We start from the raw sequence: 17,808 nt of genomic DNA on the forward strand, positions 1-17,808 counted from the left end.
TGTAGAGCTGAAAATCTTTTATTTTGGTAGTACCGGAAGTTTAAAGTGACGTCATCATGTGCTAAATGTAGCCGTCCTCTCCAAAACACGTGAAGCTCGAAGGAGACGAGAAGTCATGTCCAAAGCTAGTACGTAGTGAATGTTTTCGTTCAGTGTGTGAACTCTCGATGTGTCTGTGGAGGTTTTTAATCGGCTCGTCTTCTCGTTCTTGTATTTTACAGAACAGAAACGGGCCAAACGTCTCGGCTTTCTTGGAAAATTTAAAGTAAGTGCTAACAAGCTAGCATGAGTGTCAGGCTGAGGCGGGTTGGTTCTGTTTGGCAGAAAGTCATGCGAGCCTAGTTTTCATTTATTTACATTTAGTTTTCATCGTGACAACATGTCAAAACATGACTGATGTAAAACAGTTTAAATGTTGATAAGTTACATTTTCTGTACATCTGTTACAGTCAGACGTCATCACGTCATAATAGTTTGTTTACAGTTCAAATTTCTGTTTGACTCATAAAATAAAGATGACAACTTGTGTTTTCTAAAAACACTATAATATAAGAATAAGATTTATGCAAAATAATTTAAATATATTTTGTGTTGAGGGAAAAAATCAAACTTATGAAGAAAGGAAGAAAAACATTTCAATTCTATTTCATTTTATTTATAAAGCCCTTTAACTCCTCATTGACATTGGAAAATAGTGTTGTACAGTGCAATACAATAAAACAAATGGAAAAACAATTCAATGACATTAGAAATAAAAAAACAACAACATAAAAAATCAGGTAACAAAAGGCAAAAAATACAAAAAGAGTTCTAATCGAGGCTTTAAAGGCAGCTATGGAGGATGCCCTTCTAATGTGCAAAGCCAATTTATTCCACATTGGCCCCGCCACCCCAAAAGCCCGGTCCCCTCTGAGCTTTCACATCGTTTTTGGTGCAGTCAGGATCAGCTGATCAACAGACCTGAGAGAACAGGCAGGTATGTAAAGAAAAGGAGGGGCAAGATCATTTTTAGATTTTAAAACGAATAAAACATTTTTTTTAATTATTATTAGACCTTTATTTATACAGATTAGTTCCCATTGAGCCTCAAAGTCTCATTTACAAGAGAGACCTGTTAATTTTAAACTGGGACAGCCATTGAAGAGATTTTCAAACTGTTGAAAATTGATAAAACGTTCTTGTGCCAGTTAAAAACGTGCCACTTCATTTTTCGCCATCTGTAAAAGGATGGGACGGCAGATGTACCGACCCAACATAGAGCGTTACGTTAGTCCAGCTGAGCTGTAACGAAGGAAAGTTCACTGTTTCAAACAGCTGCTGAGAAAGAATGGGCCTTTTCTTGGCCAGCTGTCTCAAGTGAAAGAAACTACATTTTACAACTGGTTCAGTCTGACTGTTGAATCTAAAATTAGCATTGATTTGATAAGAGATGAATAAATTACAAAACTACATTAGCCAATTTAAACTCTTTTCTTATTTGTTAAAAATAACTAAATTATTTCAAAATATTGCATTTGCATAGTTGCAAACAAATTAAAAAGTTGAAGGAATAAGCATCAAATAGACCACTTTGTTGAGTATTGATTGTATTTCCTTAAAGATGTGGGCCTTCGTGTAAAATGCTGAAGAGGTGAGACTTTTGTTGGAGGCTGGTCTTTATTTTTGTTTTTTTATTCTCCATGTTATGACATTATTTACTACATATTTTGATGAACGATTGTTACATATGGTGGTGCAAAACTTTATCTTTTTTTTTTTTTTTTACAGTTTGCAACAAGTATGTGGAAAACAATAAATCCTGGTGGATTTCAGAGAGGCCATGCTGTGTAGCTGGGCGATGTATAAACGAAGCAGTGAACGTATCACTAACTTAAGCCCTGCTGACTTTGAAGCCCTTACTTTTAAAACTTTAACATTGTGGTGATATCTTTCAGGAAGCAAAGGACAAAAATGTCTTAAACAAGTTTAAAAGTGAAGAACCTTTAATTTTTATCAAAGAAAGGACAGTTTCTGTTCTCGTATGAAACAAAATGCACGAGGAACTGTATTTTAATTTATTTATGTTTTACCAAAAAAAAAAAAGCTTAGAGATTTTAGCACTTTACAGAGTCATTTAATATTCTGTTGAACTGAAACATCTGGGTTGTATTTTTGTTGGTATTTGTAAATGTTATTAATACAGACTAAAGATGGACAAAAGGCTAATACCTCAGGAAGGACATATAATACAGAGCTAACAGCTGTTCAACACGCCAAGAACTCCAGAAAACCAGAGGATGTCAGGAAGCAAAGGGTAAATCTGCTTACGTCTTGGATTACATGAATTAATGCAGTTAAGATTCAACAGTCCCTAAAAACACTTTTACTTTTTAGCTTCAAGCCCACCAGGAGAAGCAGAAACTGTCCAGAGACCGTGAGATGATGAAGAGGAGAAACCTGGAAGTTTTTCAGAATGACATCTTGCAGCGCCAGAGAGAATTTGAGCTGAAGGTAAATACCAGCCGGCTGCTGAATCCAGTTAGACTCACTTCCTGCACAGTGTGCTTGTAGCGTTTTGTTCACTCTTTAATTGTTTTCACAGGAAACAGAGATGCAGAGTTTGGAGAAACACGTTAACTTTGAGAATGAGAATTCAAGAAAGGCATATTACAGGGAATTTAAAAAGGTAGGTAGCTGATGTATTGGTTCTGAACAATATTCAGTCTTGTTCTGAATTATAAGTCAATCTTTACATAGAGAATAAATTATTTGTTTTGTTTGTTTTTAAGGTGGTGGAGGCCTCAGATGTCATTCTGGAGGTGTTGGATGCACGAGATCCTCTGGGCTGCAGATGTCCTCAGGTTGAACAGGCGGTCATCCAGAGTGGAACCAACAAGAAGATAGTTTTAGTCCTTAATAAGATTGGTGAGAGTGCTAACAACAGAAGTGATTAAAAAAATGCTCAGCTACAAGTACTGCCTTTTTTTGTTTTAAGAACAAACTGATTCCTTTATTACAGATTTGGTATCAAAGCAAATTGTTGAAAAGTGGATTAAGTATCTTCGAAATGAGTTTCCCACTGTGGCATTCAAAGCATCGACTCAACATCAAAATAAAAACTTGGTAAGAAAAGACGCTGTTGGATTTGTTTTACCTAATGAAAAATCATCATCATATTCTAGTAGTTTAGGATAATAATCACCTCTCTGCACTTTTTGTCTTGCAATGAGCAGAAACGCAGTAATGTTCCAGTGTCACAGGCCACCACAGAGCTGCTCAGCAGCAGTGCATGTGTTGGAGCAGACTGCTTGATGAAATTACTGGGCAACTATTGTCGCAACATGGACATAAAGGTGGCCATCACTGTAGGTGTTGTAGGTAAGCTGCAAAATGAGTCCGGTTTGCATGTTGTCCACAGAAGACCTGTTCTGAAGTCCTGGTATTAGGCTAAACCTGTTCTTGAGTTTCTCCCAAGAACTGTAGATGCATTTAAAACTACGACGAAGCTTTAGGGCCACGCTAAGAAAATTTTTTTTTAAAGCCATAAAATTATGAGAATAAAGTCGTACAAGACTTTCTTTTTTTTATGTATATAACTCATTTATTTATTTTCTATGAGTCAGATCCATGATGTGACCTGTCAGTCAATCCAGTAGGCATGTCAGCAAATGATCAATCTGAAGCTAAATGCTCCTTACCTGCGGAGAGCTGCTGCAGCCCATCAGAAGGCTTGCATACTGTGCAACGTAATAACATAATGTAACTTTGCTGTTATACAATGTTGAAGGACAAAATTATCAATAAACAGCTTGCCTGCTTACAGTAAGGTGGTACACTCTGATGGGCTGCAGCAGCTCTCTGCAGGTAAGGAGCATTTAGCTTTGGACTGGTCATTTTAGACAAGCCTACTGGATTGATTGACCGGTCGCATCGTGGGAAAAAAAAACGAGAGCTGAAAAAAAAGTCTTGTGCGACTTTATTCTCGTAATTTTATGGCTTTTAATTTTTTTTTCTTAGCGTGGCCCTAAAGCTCCGTTGTACAAAACAGACCTGAAGCTTCACCTTGTTGATGGTGTCGATAAATGACAAATCCACTCCATTGTTCTTGTTGATAACGTTTTTATCTGAGCTGCAATCATTTAGCCTGTTGTGTTTTACAGGTTTTCCTAATGTTGGGAAGAGTAGTTTGATCAACAGTCTGAAACGAGCACGAGCGTGCAGTGTTGGAGCCACTCCTGGTGTTACTAAGTAAGTGAACATTATTATGTTTATCCTGCATTCTTTGTACTTGAAACTGCTCCTGCCTCATTAAGAATCAGCAAAATAGACAACTATCCAGAGACTTTAGGTTGTGTTTATTTTTATTTCCTGTATTCAGCTCTAAATTAACTTTTAGCGTCATTTTTAATTACAAAACACTTTATAACAAACGTTGCACGAAAGTACTTTACAGTAAAAATTAAATAAACCAAGATTTATCTAAGTAAATCATAAAAACATACACAGTAAATGCATTGACTCAAGTTCATGGAACAAAATTATAATAGTAAAATATTTTCTCAAATTAAGATAAAAATAGTATGTAAAGCTCCAACAAGGTTGAGTCAGGTCCTCCGGGCAGATTCTTCTTTGTTGAAAAGACAAAGAACAATCTGCCCAGAGGACCTGACTCAACCGGTTTAGATTTATCCACCTGGATTATTGAGCATGAAACAGGACAAAATGTAAATCTGTTCTTTTGGATTTTGAAGCATTTAGTTGGTCAGTGAGTTTTAATTGAAGCATAACAAAACGCGAGTGTCCAAAAACATGCATGTTAGGCTGATTGATAACTCTAAATAGTCCATGGGTGTGAGTGAGAGAGTGAATGGTTGTTTCTATAGCTGCTTTGCCTCCTTCCTTTAGCTTCCTTAGCTCTCAGTTCTTATCAGTTCTTCTCAGGTGTAGGTGATTTGCCACTGTGACTCGTTTCCTTGCTCTGTGGGTGAGATCATAACAGGTCATTGTGTTTGAGCCACTCCGCCCATTGTGGTCCTTAATCACCCAAAAGTCAGACTTCAATTTTTTTTCATTCAACCTTTATTTAGACGGGTAAATCCCATTGAGCCTCGAGGACTCATTTACAAGAGAGACCTGATTTCAACAAAGAATGATGACAACAATGGGCAACAGCAACAATAAACAGTTATAAAAAGTCATACAGTTGTTTATTTTTTATTTTTTTAACAAATAGGATGGCTAAAAAAGTAACAAAACCAGCTAGATTCTAAGGTGAATGTAGAAAACTAAAAACAGGAACATGTTTGCATGAATCTTAGTGCACCATGATAGACAGCATCCAACATCTGCAGAGTTCTTATAGGAGCGTTCATGTAAATAATGTCACCGTAATCAATGGAGGGAAGGAAGATCACAGATACAAGGTGTTTCCTAGCATTCAGAGTTAGACAGGATCTATTTCTGAAAAAGAAACCCAGTTTAACTTTCAGTTTCTTTACCAAGTTTTCCACATGGAGCTTAAAAGAGAGATGCGAGTCGACTAAGATACCCAAATATTTATAGGAATCAACAAATTCAATCGGGACACCATTTGAGGATAAAATCAGAGGAAGAACTGCTGGGACCAACTTCCTATTTGAAAAAAGCATCTCTTTGGTTTTGTCAGCATTTAGGGCAAGTTTGAGGTGGAACTAATCTGTCTGGATGTTGTTGAATGCAGATTTCAAAAGCTGGAAAGTCTTATCAACTGTTTTAGCTCGGCAATAAACAACTGTGTCATCAGCATAGAAATGTATGGATGCATTAAGGATGTTTTTACCTACATTATGTATGTAGATTGTAACGAGGGTGGGTCCTAAGACTGAGCCTTGTGGTACACCATTGTTGACTGTTAAATAACTGGAGGAAGTACCATTATGTTGAACTCATTGCCTCCGATCTGAGAGATAGTTAGAGAACCAACCAATGGTGTGTTCTGAGAAACCAATTTCTGAGAGCTTATGACACAAGATGTTATGATCCACAGTGTCAAAAAAGCTTTAGACAGGTCTAAGAAAAGTGCAGCACAATAATCCTTAGCATCCAGTGCTTCAACAACGTCATTAATAACCTTCAGTGAAGCAGTGGTTGTGCTGTGTTGTTTCCTGAAACCAGATTGATGTGGAGGTAAGATGTTAAATGAGTCCAGGTAATTTTTGATTTGAGGGTTTATCAGTTTTTCTAGAACCTTGGCTAAAATGCAGAGTTTAGAGATTGGTCGATAGTTGTTCAGTGAGGTGGGGTCACCTCCCTTCAGCAAAGGAAGAACAAAGGCTGTTTTCCAAGTATCTGGAATGGAGTTTTGTCTTATGGAGAGATTGAAGATGTGGGTCACAGGGACTGTGATGATGTGAGCGGCCAGCCTTAAGAAATAAGGTGGAAGTTCATCTGGACCTGCAGATTTTTTAGGGTCAAGATCTTTTAACAGTTTATTAACCTCACTGACTGAGAATGGAGAAAAAGAGAAGGTGTGATTAACTGAGGGTTGACTTGTAGGAAGGATTTGATTTGTAGAAGTTTGGTTATTAAGTGAAGTGGCTGATTTTCCATTAGTGACTGTGTCAAATAAAGAACTAGAAGCAACAAAATGTTTGTTGAAACAATTCAGGATCTCATGCTTATTTGACACAGGAACTTCTTTAGCTTATCCCTCCACTGCTGATAAGTCCGGGTGTAGCCATGCTGTGCCATAATCTTGAATATCTCTCTGTGAATGCGCTCATTTCTTGAGGCATCATCTGTCAACACAATGAGAAAGTGAAGGTTCAGATGGAGCTTGCAGTTTTGCTGGGCAGGTCATCCAGTGATGTAGCTCCGCTGGTCAATCAACGGCTGCTGTCTGCTTATGACAAAACCGGCCTCTCAGAGCAGCCTGAACTAGGGCTGGGCAATGTACCGAGAATTAACCAACACCGAAATTTATAACAATGATTAACATCATCTTGCCCATGTCAGTATTTTCGGTGTTTTATAAAAATAAAAGTTGATTTGTCTTTTGGCTGTGTATAGGTAAGCTATGCTCATGTCCCTTTAAGACGCTGCACTACGTGCAGTCTAGTCATGTGACTCCACCCCATCCAGTCTGTAACAAGAAGTGAAAGAGATGATGCGGTTGAGAAAATGGAGGAAATTTCGAATGTTGAAGCGGCAGCAGCAGGGTCAGAGCTGGTCCAGGAGGAAGAGGAGCAGCTAATTTTAAAAAAAGCGTCATCAGTCGTCTGGCAACATTTTGGGTTCAGCAAATATGATATTGAACAAAAAAAGCCATGTGTAAACTATGCCAGAAGACTGTTGCGACAAGCCATGGGCAATATATCCACCCTCTTCCATCACCTGCAACACAACCACCTGGTCCAATGGGAAGAACTTAAAAAAGCTCAAAGCGAGGACCAGAACAAAGTTCTTCTTCCACCACCAGGCAGCAGTCAATAGCTCAAGCGTTTGCAGGCTCTCAACAATATGAGCGAACATCTAAACTAAAAGTACACATTTCCTTCATTTATTTGCAGAAGCTGTAGTTTTAAATTTCATTAACGTGGCAATAAAAAGGGAATTATGCCATCAATATAACTGGCTGTGAATTATTTATGCTGGCCTATCACATTATTTTCAGGGGTGGGGGGTTGCAGTTATTGTCCATTTATCGTTATCGAGGTAAACTGCTCAATATATTGTGATACTGATTTTAGGCCATATCGCCCAGCCCTAGCCTGAACCTCAATTATGGTGGTCCCATAAACCAAGCTGAGTGGGGGGGGGGGGGGGTGTACTGGCAATGGGGAGGCCCTTAATTGGTGCAGCGTTGTGCGGAACTGATGAGAGTTGGGACTGTGGCAAAGCACCATTAGTGGCCTTGTGATGGACTTGCAACCTGTCCAGGGTGTACCCTGCCTCTCACACAGTGACTGCTGGAGACAGTGCTGGATGCACTGCTGCTCACAGTGACAAGCTTACTTCCTGGATACAAATGATAATTCAAAATTCAAATTCAAAAATACTTTATTAATCCCAGAGGGAAATTATATGTTGTGGTAACTCATCATCCTGGTTTTATTAATGAGTTGTTATATATGCTGATGGCTGTGGGCAGGAAGGATCTCTTGTAGTGGTCTGTCCTACAACGGATTTGAAGAAGCCTCTGACTGAAGACACTTTGTTGTTGTATGACAGTCTGATGAAGAGGATGCTGAGGGTTGTCTATAATGTTTTTCATTTTATGAAGAATCCTTCTTTGAACAATCATCTCCAAAGGTTCTAGAGGAGTCCCCAGAACTGAGCCAGCCTTCTTTATGAGCTTGTTGATCTTTTTTAAGTCACTTGCTCTGGTGCTGCTCTCCCAGCAGATGATGGCAGAAGAGATAGCGCTCTCTACAACAGACTGATAGAAGATATGCAGCATCTTGCTGCAAATGTTGAAGGACTTCAGCTTCCTCAAGAAGTACAGTCTGCTCTGTCCCTTCTTGTAGATGCTTCACTGTTGCATTTCCAGTCCAGTCTGTTGTACAGGTGAACCCCAAGGTATTTATACTTCTCCACCACCTCCACTTCTTCTCCCATGATGGAAATAGGGTTGGATCTGTTCCTGATTCTCCTGAAATCTACAATCATCTCCTTTGTTTTGTTCACATTCAAGATGAGATGATTGTTTCCACACCATGCCACAAAGCGGTCCACCAGTTCCCTGTACTCAGCTTCTTGTCCATCTCTGATACACCCAACTACTGCAGAGTCATCAGAATATTTCTGCAGATGACAGGAGTCTGAAACACCACACCCAGAGTTTTCTCCTCATTTCCTGTCTATTTTGTTGTGAGTCGAATATGTGATGTACATTCATCAGCCTTGTCTTTAATTTGAAATATACGTTAAGGGCAGCTGTGGCTGAGTGTTTAGAGTAGTTGTTCTCCAATGCAAGAGTTGGGGGTTCGATTCCTCCAGCAGTCACCTGCCGAAGTGTCCCTGGGCAAGACACTGAACCCCTCATTGCCTCCTAGGTGTCCCATCGGTGTATGAATGTGATAAAGCACTGATTACTCTCTATAGATTCAGATTAGCTTTGCAGAGATCTAGTAGAGAGCTGTATGAATGGGTAAATGAGGCACAGATTGTAGTGTAAAGAGCTTTTAGTATCTTGATGGATAGAATGGCGCTATATAAGTGGAATCCATTTGCAGGCCATTTACATTATAAAGTTTTGCTGTAGGTTCTGTAGCAGCTGCAGCAAAAGCGCAAACAAATCATTTGTTGTATTGTATGGTATCTGCTTGAGTTGTAGATCAGGTTCGATGTTGGTGTATGACATTACAGTTTTCAAAAGATTGTGTTTTGGTCATCTACAACAAAGCACAAGGGTTGTTTCTATAATTTTTCACTCTTGAACTTTAAAAAATACCGTTTACAGCAGGGCTATCCAACTGAATTGTTCAGGGGGCCACAGTTACTGAAAGCCAAGAGCTCAGGGGCCGGACATCCAGCAGTTATTGTCATTAAGAAAGTTTGTTTTGTGGTTTAAAATCTAGTTTTATTTAGAAATGAACCCATTGGTGGGCTGAACCGAGTTCACCTGTAGGCTTGATTTGGCCCCCGGGCCGCCAGTTGAATAGCCCTGGTTTACAGGCTCCTAAAAGGCTGTTTCTGTGTGGATGCAAAGCTAAATTAATAATAAAAAAATAATAATAAAAAAAACTTTTGCATATTCATAAAGCAGTTTGTATATGGACACCACTAATCAAGATAGCCAACATTTGTGTTCTTTAAATTGTTTTTGCTCAGTTAAATGACAAATGAGTATTGATTTGAGCCAACTCAAGCCAACAGAGGTCTGCCAGGTCAATGTATTTCGGGAGTTTTACAGTAAAAATCAGTAATGACTTGGTACATGAAATTGTTGAATGGCACACCTTGTAGGATATGTTAATTATGTGATGTGTGTGTGTGTGTGTGTTAGGGCTGGGCCATATCATATAGTTCACGATAATACCTGTAAAAAAAGCTTGCCCGGGCAAATGATGATATGATATGCTAATTTCATGACGTAATACGTCAGGGCGCCCCACCCCATTAACAGAACCGAGCATGCCAAACAATCACACTGAATTATGTATTATGTATGTATGTATGTATATATTGTGCATTTCAGCTTATATTACTACCTTGAAATACTTATTCATTCAAATTCATCCTGCTGCATCATTATATTCTACCATGTTCACTATCTCTCTTTAAAACACTGTAAATATTATCATTACCTTCTCACGTTTTGGTACTTTTTTTGTGCACCCTTATTGCATGCTTTTAGTATTTCTTGTTTGTTTGTTCTTTGATTTTTTTTTAGCGAGTCAAATTGGTTCTTCTAAGCATTTCATTGTACTGTTAACTTTGTGTTCAACTTGCACATGACAAATAAACACAACTTGAACTTGAGCTTACAAAAGTCTAATGCTAAAATCATCAGTATAGAAGAGTGAACTAGAGAATTAACTTTTTTTATTTTTTGGATTTTAGATGTCTACAAGAAGTACATTTAGACAAACACATAAAACTCCTGGATTGTCCTGGTATTGTCATGGCAACGTCAACAACCGATGCAGCGATGATTCTTCGTAACTGTGTGAAAATCGAACAGCTTGTGGATCCTCTTCCACCCGTTGAAGCCATCCTCCGACGCTGCAACAAAGCACAGGTATGAAACACCACCCCCTACAGTAATCTTGTGATCTTGTAATCTTGTGATGGGCTTGTGATCCGAAGATCGCCGGTTCACGCCCCGGCCCCGACAACATCAAAAATTGTGGGTGGGGTAGGTGAAACACCCACACTTGCCCCCACCCTCATTCGCCCCACTCTGGGCCCATGAGCAAGGCCCTTAACCCCCACCATGTGCTCCCTAAAAAATAAAAAAATAAACATGTCTCTCTTGAAAATGAGTTCTCGTGGCTCAATGAGACTAACCTGGATAAATAAAGGCTAAATGAAAAAAAAAAAAATCTGCACATTGAAATTGTGATTGTGACTGCCTTAGGACAACGGATGAAAATTAGCTACTGTGCTAACTCCGGCATATTTACATCGATGCTTACTGCTGACATGTTGATTAATATGCACTGTCCTAATTTAAATAAAGAAATAAATGAAATGAAATTAAAACTATGCGTTAACTTTACTTGTGTTGTATTTTCAGATCTTGGAGCACTACGGTGTGCCAGACTTTCAGACAGCGCAGGAGTTCCTGGCTCTTCTTGCCCGACGGCAAGGCAAACTGAGGAAGGCAGGTCTGCCTGACACCGACAAAGCTGCTAAGAGTGTGCTGATGGACTGGACTGGGTTGGTAAAAATTAACAGTTTAGGTTGCAAAAATAACTGTCAGCCATTGTTGTTTAACCTTGGGTTTATTTCCCCTATGTGTTTTTTCTGTAGAGGAAGGATCAGCTACTTCACACATCCTCCAGAAACCCACACTCTGCCCACACATGTCAGTGCGGAGATAGTTTCAGAGATGGGCAAAGCCTTTGACTGGGATGAGCTGGAAAAAGGAAATCAGGAAGTTCTTGCAGGTAAAAAACAAAAAGTATTTAAATCTGTCCTGATGCATGCTCAAAAATCCAGGTAGAAAAATCTAAAAAAAAAAAGTTAAATCTGGTCCTCTGGACATTCAAAAAAAAATAAATAAATTGTAGAAACGTTTCGTCTTTCATCCGAAAGACTTCCTCAGTCTAATGTGCTGTATTCAGCTCAGTCTTATTCATAAGTCTTATCAGTCTTATTTATTTTTTTAACTTTTTTAGATTTAAATCTGTATTTTTGTTTTATTAAATTCAAATTTTTATTACAAGGAACTGAATTGCAGAAAAACAAGCATGTCTAAAACATGTGTTTATCTGCTTTTCATAGGAATCACACAAATCGCATACTTTATTAACAAAACAATTCAGTTAATTTATATAGCGCCAAGTCACAACAGAAGTCGTCTCGGGGCACTGAACAGAAATATTCACATACATAGAAAAGCCATTTAATAAAAGTTCTCTAAGGAAGGCAGCAGATGTGTTGAATCTTAACTTTGTCACAGTCTCCCATCCTGAGCAAGCACAAAGGCAGCAGTGGAAAGGAAAAACTCCCTTTTAACAGGAAGAAACCTCCAGCAGAACCAGGCTCAGGATGAGCGGCCATCTGCTTTGACTGACTGGTTTGAGAAGACGGGAAGGAGAAATGAACACAGTATGGCAGGTCCATGTGTACCCCCTATTGGAAGAAAACAAACCTAAAAACAACAACACATGTTAAGGGTAGAAATAATTACAAATACAAACTGGTAGAATAGAGCAAGTAAAAAGCAGCAGTGAGGAAATGTGTTTCTCCAGCAGTCTAAGCCTATAGCAGCATAACTAAGGGATAGTAAGCCTCTGTCTCCCCATGTCTGTTTGTTTGTTTCTCTCGGACGGCCTGTACTGAAATGCAATTTCGTTGTGCTTCGGTGCAATGACAACAAAGCTGATTCTAATAGATAGGAAACCCAAGCCAACCCTAACTATAAGTAAATAAATAAAGTGCTATTGTTGTCATCATTGTATGTTCCCATATAATGGTGAAATTAGTTTTCTGCATTTAACCCATCACACCTGGGATAAACCCAGGTGGAGCAGTGGGCAGCTATATAGGTGCCCGGGGACCAATTAGGGTTGGGTGTCTTGCTCAGAGACACCACGACATGTGGGAATGGCTGGGGATCGAACCTGGGGCTTTGGGTCCCGGGTCGGCTCCCGTTCCTCTGTCCAATCTAGGCCCCCCAATAGGATGTATCAAAAAGGAAAGTCTTAAGTCCAGTCTTAAAACTGGACAATGTGTCAGCCTCACAGACAGAAACTGGAAGTTGGTTCCACAAGAGAGGAGCCTGATAACTGAAAGATCTTCCTCCCATTCTACTTTTGGAAACTAGGAACCACAAGTAAACCTGCAGTCTGAGCAATGTGCTCTGTTAGGAAAGTATGGAACAATAAGATCTGTAATATAAGATGGAACTAGGTTGTTGAGAGCTTTGTGAGTAAGATTTTGAATTTCATTCTGAATTTGAAAGAGAGCCAATGGAGAGAAGCTAATACTGGATAAATATGATCTCTCCTACCAACTCTCATTAAAACTTTGGCAGCAGCATTTTGGATTAACTGAAGTCCAGAGAAAGTGGAAGGCTACAAAGTTTCTAGATGCTCTTGTCCAAAAGCCAAAACCTCTGTCTTGTCTGAGTTTAAACGCAGGAATTTATGGGTCATCGAGGTTATTATGTCTGTAAGACATGCTTGTAATCTAAGTAACTGAATGCATTCTTAAGGTTTCATGGACAAGTATAACTGAGTATCATCAGCATAACAATGAAATTTTATCCCATTCTGTTTAATAAATTTACCTAATGGAAGTACAGTAGTCCCTTATTTATCGCGGGGGATCTGTACCCTGAAGCCCTGCGATAACTGAAAAACCGCAAAATAGGGATAGTAGTACAAGTAGTAAGTAGTAGTTTATTTTAGTATTTTTATATGTGTGTGTTTATATACAGGTCCTTCTCAAAAAATTAGCATATTGTGATAAAGGTCATTATTTTCCATAATGTAGTGATAAAAATGAAACTTTCATATATTTCAGATTCATTGCACACCAACTGAAATATTTCAGGTCTTTAATTGTTTTAATACAGATGATTATGGCATACAGCTCATGAAAACCCAAAATGCCTGTCCCAAAAAATTAGAATATCATGAAAAGGTTCTCTAAACAAGCTATTAACCTAACCATCTGAATCAACGACGTAACTCTAAACACCTGCAAAAGATTCCTGAGGCTTTTAAAAACTCCCAGCCTTGTTCATTACTCAAAACCGCAATCATGGGCAAGACTGCCGATCTGACTGCTGTCCAGAAGGCCATCATTGACACCCTCAAGCAAAAGGGTAAGACACAGAAAGAAATTGCTGAACGAATAGGCTGTTCCCAGAGTGCTGTATCAAGGCACCTCAGTGGGAAGTGTGTGGGAAGGGAGAAGTGTGGCAGAAAACGCTGCACAATGAGAAGAGGTGACCGGACCCTGAGGAGGATTGTGGAGAGATGAGAGGAGATTTTGGAGCACTTCATGCTTCCATCTGCTGAAAAGCTTTATGGAGATGAAGATTTCATTTTTCAGCACCACCTGGCACCTGCTCACATTGCCAAAACCACTGGTAAACGGTTTACTGACCATGGTATTACTGTGCTCAATTGGCCTGCCAACTCTCCTGACCTGAACCCCATAGAGAACCTGTGGGATATTGTGAAGAGAAAGTTGAGAGACGCAAGACCCAACACTCTGGATGAGCTTAAGGCCGCTATCGAAGCATCCTGGGCCTCCATAACACCTCAGCAGTGCCACAGGCTGATTGCCTCCATGCCATGCCGCATTGAAGCAGTCATTCATGCAAAAGGATTCCCGCCCAAGTATTGAGTGCATAACTGAACATGATTATTTGAAGGTTGGCGTTTTTTGTATTAAAAACACTTGTCTTTCATTGGTGGGATGAAATATGCTAAATTTTTGGGACAGGCATTTTGGGTTTTCATGAGCTGTATGCCATAATCATCAGTATTAAAACAATTAAAGACCTGAAATATTTCAGTTGGTGTGCAATGAATCTGAAATATATGAAAGTTTCATTTTTATCATTACATTATGGAAAATAATGACCTTTATCACAATATGCTAATTTTTTTAGAAGGACCTGTAGTTCTTGCAGTGGTTAACGCTTTGTTTTTTGTCCATGGGCTGGCAGTAACTTCTTCCTCTTCTGTAGCGGTACAAGCCTGATAAAACGCTACTGTGAGTGGAAACAACCTGCATGGCTGTCACTAAAAGAGAAATGTTTGAAGGGAAAATATATGTTGTTTTTTTGCAGTTATTGTGTGAGAGACAGGGTACTAGGGCATTAACAGAGTACTCGAGTAATCTACACATCGATTGCTAGAACATCTATCAAGGTTAAAAATGTTACGTCGAGTATCCGTAGTGACGTCATATTTTGTGACCACCGTATGACCGTAGGGGGCGGTGTTGCACTGTTGCAGGTCACAGAGTATGGTGTAACACAGGGTCCAATCCACCGAACCAGAACCAGTTTCGGTTTAAGTTTCGTTTTTGACGTGCTGCATGTTTTTTCACGTTTGCACTTTAATCATAATAACTAATAGTTTAGTTTTTCCTGTGACTTATTTGCAGTATGATAAATTGTAGGAGCATAATATATGCTCCCAATGTTTTGTTGGTCTTTTTTGTGAATAATTACCTTTTTTTGCGGTTTTATTTATTTATGTATCTTGAGATCTATGACGTCATCAAATACTCTAGTTCTACTCGGGTTTTATTATGTTAATGTCGAGTTTAAAAATTATATACTCGTTCAACCCCTACAGGGTATACACATTAGACAGATTTATTTTATATTCTAAGCGATGAGTTTGGATTTTTGCTTGACAGAAATTTTTTAGGTGGATTTTGTTGAGTTTTGATTGAAGACCACAGGAATAGTGTGTGTTACAGAAGAAGCAGAAGTGGTTGCCCAGCTGAACCTGGATTAATATGGTGTTTACTGTACAGTCATTTACTGTTTTTAAATATGCAGTTTTAGAAAATTTTATTAGTTTACTTGAACTGCACTGTTTTTAATCTGAAAAATATGTACTCAGATTGCTGCTGAGGTATTTAAAACGGAAAAGCGCTTAAGTGGAAATAGTATAAGTTTTACCTAAAGCTCAAGCAGCTCATCTAGTTTGACAGTGATGTGAGGTCAAACTTTTTGACAGATGATTTTTTTTATTCAGAGTCCTCTTGTCTGGATGTCCCAATGGGATTCTGCATGGAAACTACTGGAATGACACAGGGTAGTCAAGTTGAGCCAAGTAATGAGCTAGAGGTGGAAAGAGGCTCAGTGGAAGGCTCAACGTTTAAAGATGAATATGAATCTATGGAGGATGATCGTGATTCAGAGGTGAGAAACGACTGCATCCTTACAGCTTAAGATGTTTAAATGTCCTCAACTCTTGTTAAGTGCAGGTGATCACACTCACTGTTTCTCACAATTCTGTGCTCCTCAAAATAGTTTGGACCAATGACAGTGGAGATCAAAGCACAGAAGAAGACTGATTTACCTGTAAAGGATGCTGCACCTAAAGCTCCAGATTTGAAGGGTATTTTAAGTGTAGATCCTCTGCAGCAGGGTCAGGCGCTCCTGGCTGCCAGCAAGAAAAGGAAAAAGCTCCAGAAAAGAGCAGGTTTGTATAACTGCTGGTTTCAACATCACATTTTACATTATAACCTCTCCGCTGTGTTCAGACAATAAATGTATTTAAGTTCATTATGACCCAGTTTTAACAGACAAAACAAAAAGGTCTGTTTCAAGTCTGAAAACTCAAAAGCTGCTAAGCTAGATTACAACCCTCCAAGAGCCTGTAGTCAGCATTATTAGAAGCATCTTATCAGAACAAAGTAAATGTAGTTTTAAACAGGAACCTGTTAAATCTAGTTCCTGTGACATTTCAGAATTTTGGAGTTGGTATGTTTTCCTTTACTAAAATTATCACTGAACACTAAATATCCTGTTTTCTTATATGCAGTAAGGGCACACAGCACATAATATTTGCAGAGTGCATTAAGTTCTGTCTGTATGTTCATATTTATATCCATGTTTATCTTTTTACGCGTTTAAAAACTGCAGTTGTTTGACAAATCTTTTCTGTTTAGTAGAACTAACAGGATTAAAATTTGCTCACGTCTCAAAACAAAACATGCAACACATCCTTTTTGAAAAATAAAGAGTATCAGAAATTATCAGGTTGGCGTAGGCATTTTTTTTCTTCTTGAAGCAGAGCAGCTATGTTGTTTTCAATCTGCTAAAGGTCAATGTAATCTGTTTTTAGTTTCAGATTACCGTTTTTATTTTATTTTATTTTTTTGCTGCAAATGTGCAGCTCAGGTATGCAGATGGTGGTCATCAGATTTTGATGCAACATATTTCTGTGTAGGTAATGCAAACCTGGGTTGACTTTAAGTTAAGCAGTCACATAATGAGTCTTGTTGGTTAAAGCAACTGTGGAGCACAGCTCCTTGGATCACCCAGCAGACAGAAAATGTCTACTGTCTCAGCAACCACTATTGAGCAGCATGGTTGATTGGTGGTTAGCACTGTTGCCTCACAGCAAGAAGGTGTTGGGTTCAATCCCTGACTGAATCAGGGGTCTTTCTGTGTGCAGTTTGCATGTTTTCCTCATGTTTACATAGGTTTACTCCCATAATCCAAAAAACATGCATGTTAGGCTGCCTTCAGGCCCAGGCCTCCCTTGCAAAAGAGATCTGTCATCTCAATGGGATAACCTGGTTAAATAAACGTTAACAATAAATAACTTTCTTACTGTCAAACTATTATAACTAAAATAACGTTTTATCTTTCTTTGCAGACAAAATTGCCACCAAACTTTCAGACACACTGACATCTGCAATGGACTTCTAGTTTTCAAAAGACTAATTAAAATTGTATTTAAATAAAAAAAACTTTAAACATTTTTTTTATTTGTCTTGTCTTTATTCAGTGAAACGAATAACCTGATTTTCTCACACAAAAAAAAATCTCTTTGTAAAACTGATTTTTTTTTTTTTTTGGACACTTCTAAAATTAAAAATTTTCAGTACATTTTTCGTCCTCCCCTTGTTTTATTTGAACACCCCTTAAATATGATACAAAAGCAGACTTTGTTCTGCACCCAGCTGCACTGACACAAA

General features: G+C 38.7%; 1 protein-coding gene across 1 annotated transcript; it reads left to right on the plus strand.

Annotated features, from left to right (window-relative positions):
- The first annotated feature begins 31 nt into the window (after positions 1–31).
- Positions 32–17,595, plus strand: gnl3l (guanine nucleotide binding protein-like 3 (nucleolar)-like). Its single transcript, XM_037679284.1, has 15 exons — positions 32–128; positions 222–265; positions 2,183–2,293; positions 2,374–2,490; positions 2,582–2,665; positions 2,769–2,904; positions 2,999–3,102; positions 3,213–3,357; positions 4,140–4,227; positions 10,522–10,699; positions 11,198–11,340; positions 11,434–11,570; positions 15,855–16,021; positions 16,133–16,304; positions 17,487–17,595. Exons 1-15 carry the CDS (start codon positions 116–118, stop codon positions 17,537–17,539), a joined length of 1,692 nt encoding a protein of 563 aa, XP_037535212.1. The 5' UTR covers positions 32–115; the 3' UTR covers positions 17,540–17,595.
- Positions 17,596–17,808: the final 213 nt, after the last annotated feature.

This window comes from Nematolebias whitei, chromosome 7 (genome assembly GCF_014905685.2).
Source record: "Nematolebias whitei isolate Nwh7 chromosome 7, NemWhi1, whole genome shotgun sequence".
NCBI lineage: Eukaryota > Metazoa > Chordata > Actinopteri > Cyprinodontiformes > Rivulidae > Nematolebias > Nematolebias whitei.

Excerpts from the sequence above, each read along its gene's own strand:
- gnl3l (XM_037679284.1), top strand. Across the intron at positions 3,103-3,212 it reads AACATCAAAATAAAAACTTG|AAACGCAGTAATGTTCCAGT; the intron begins GTAAGAAAAGAC and ends TGCAATGAGCAG. Across the intron at positions 4,228-10,521 it reads GCCACTCCTGGTGTTACTAA|ATGTCTACAAGAAGTACATT; the intron begins GTAAGTGAACAT and ends TTTGGATTTTAG.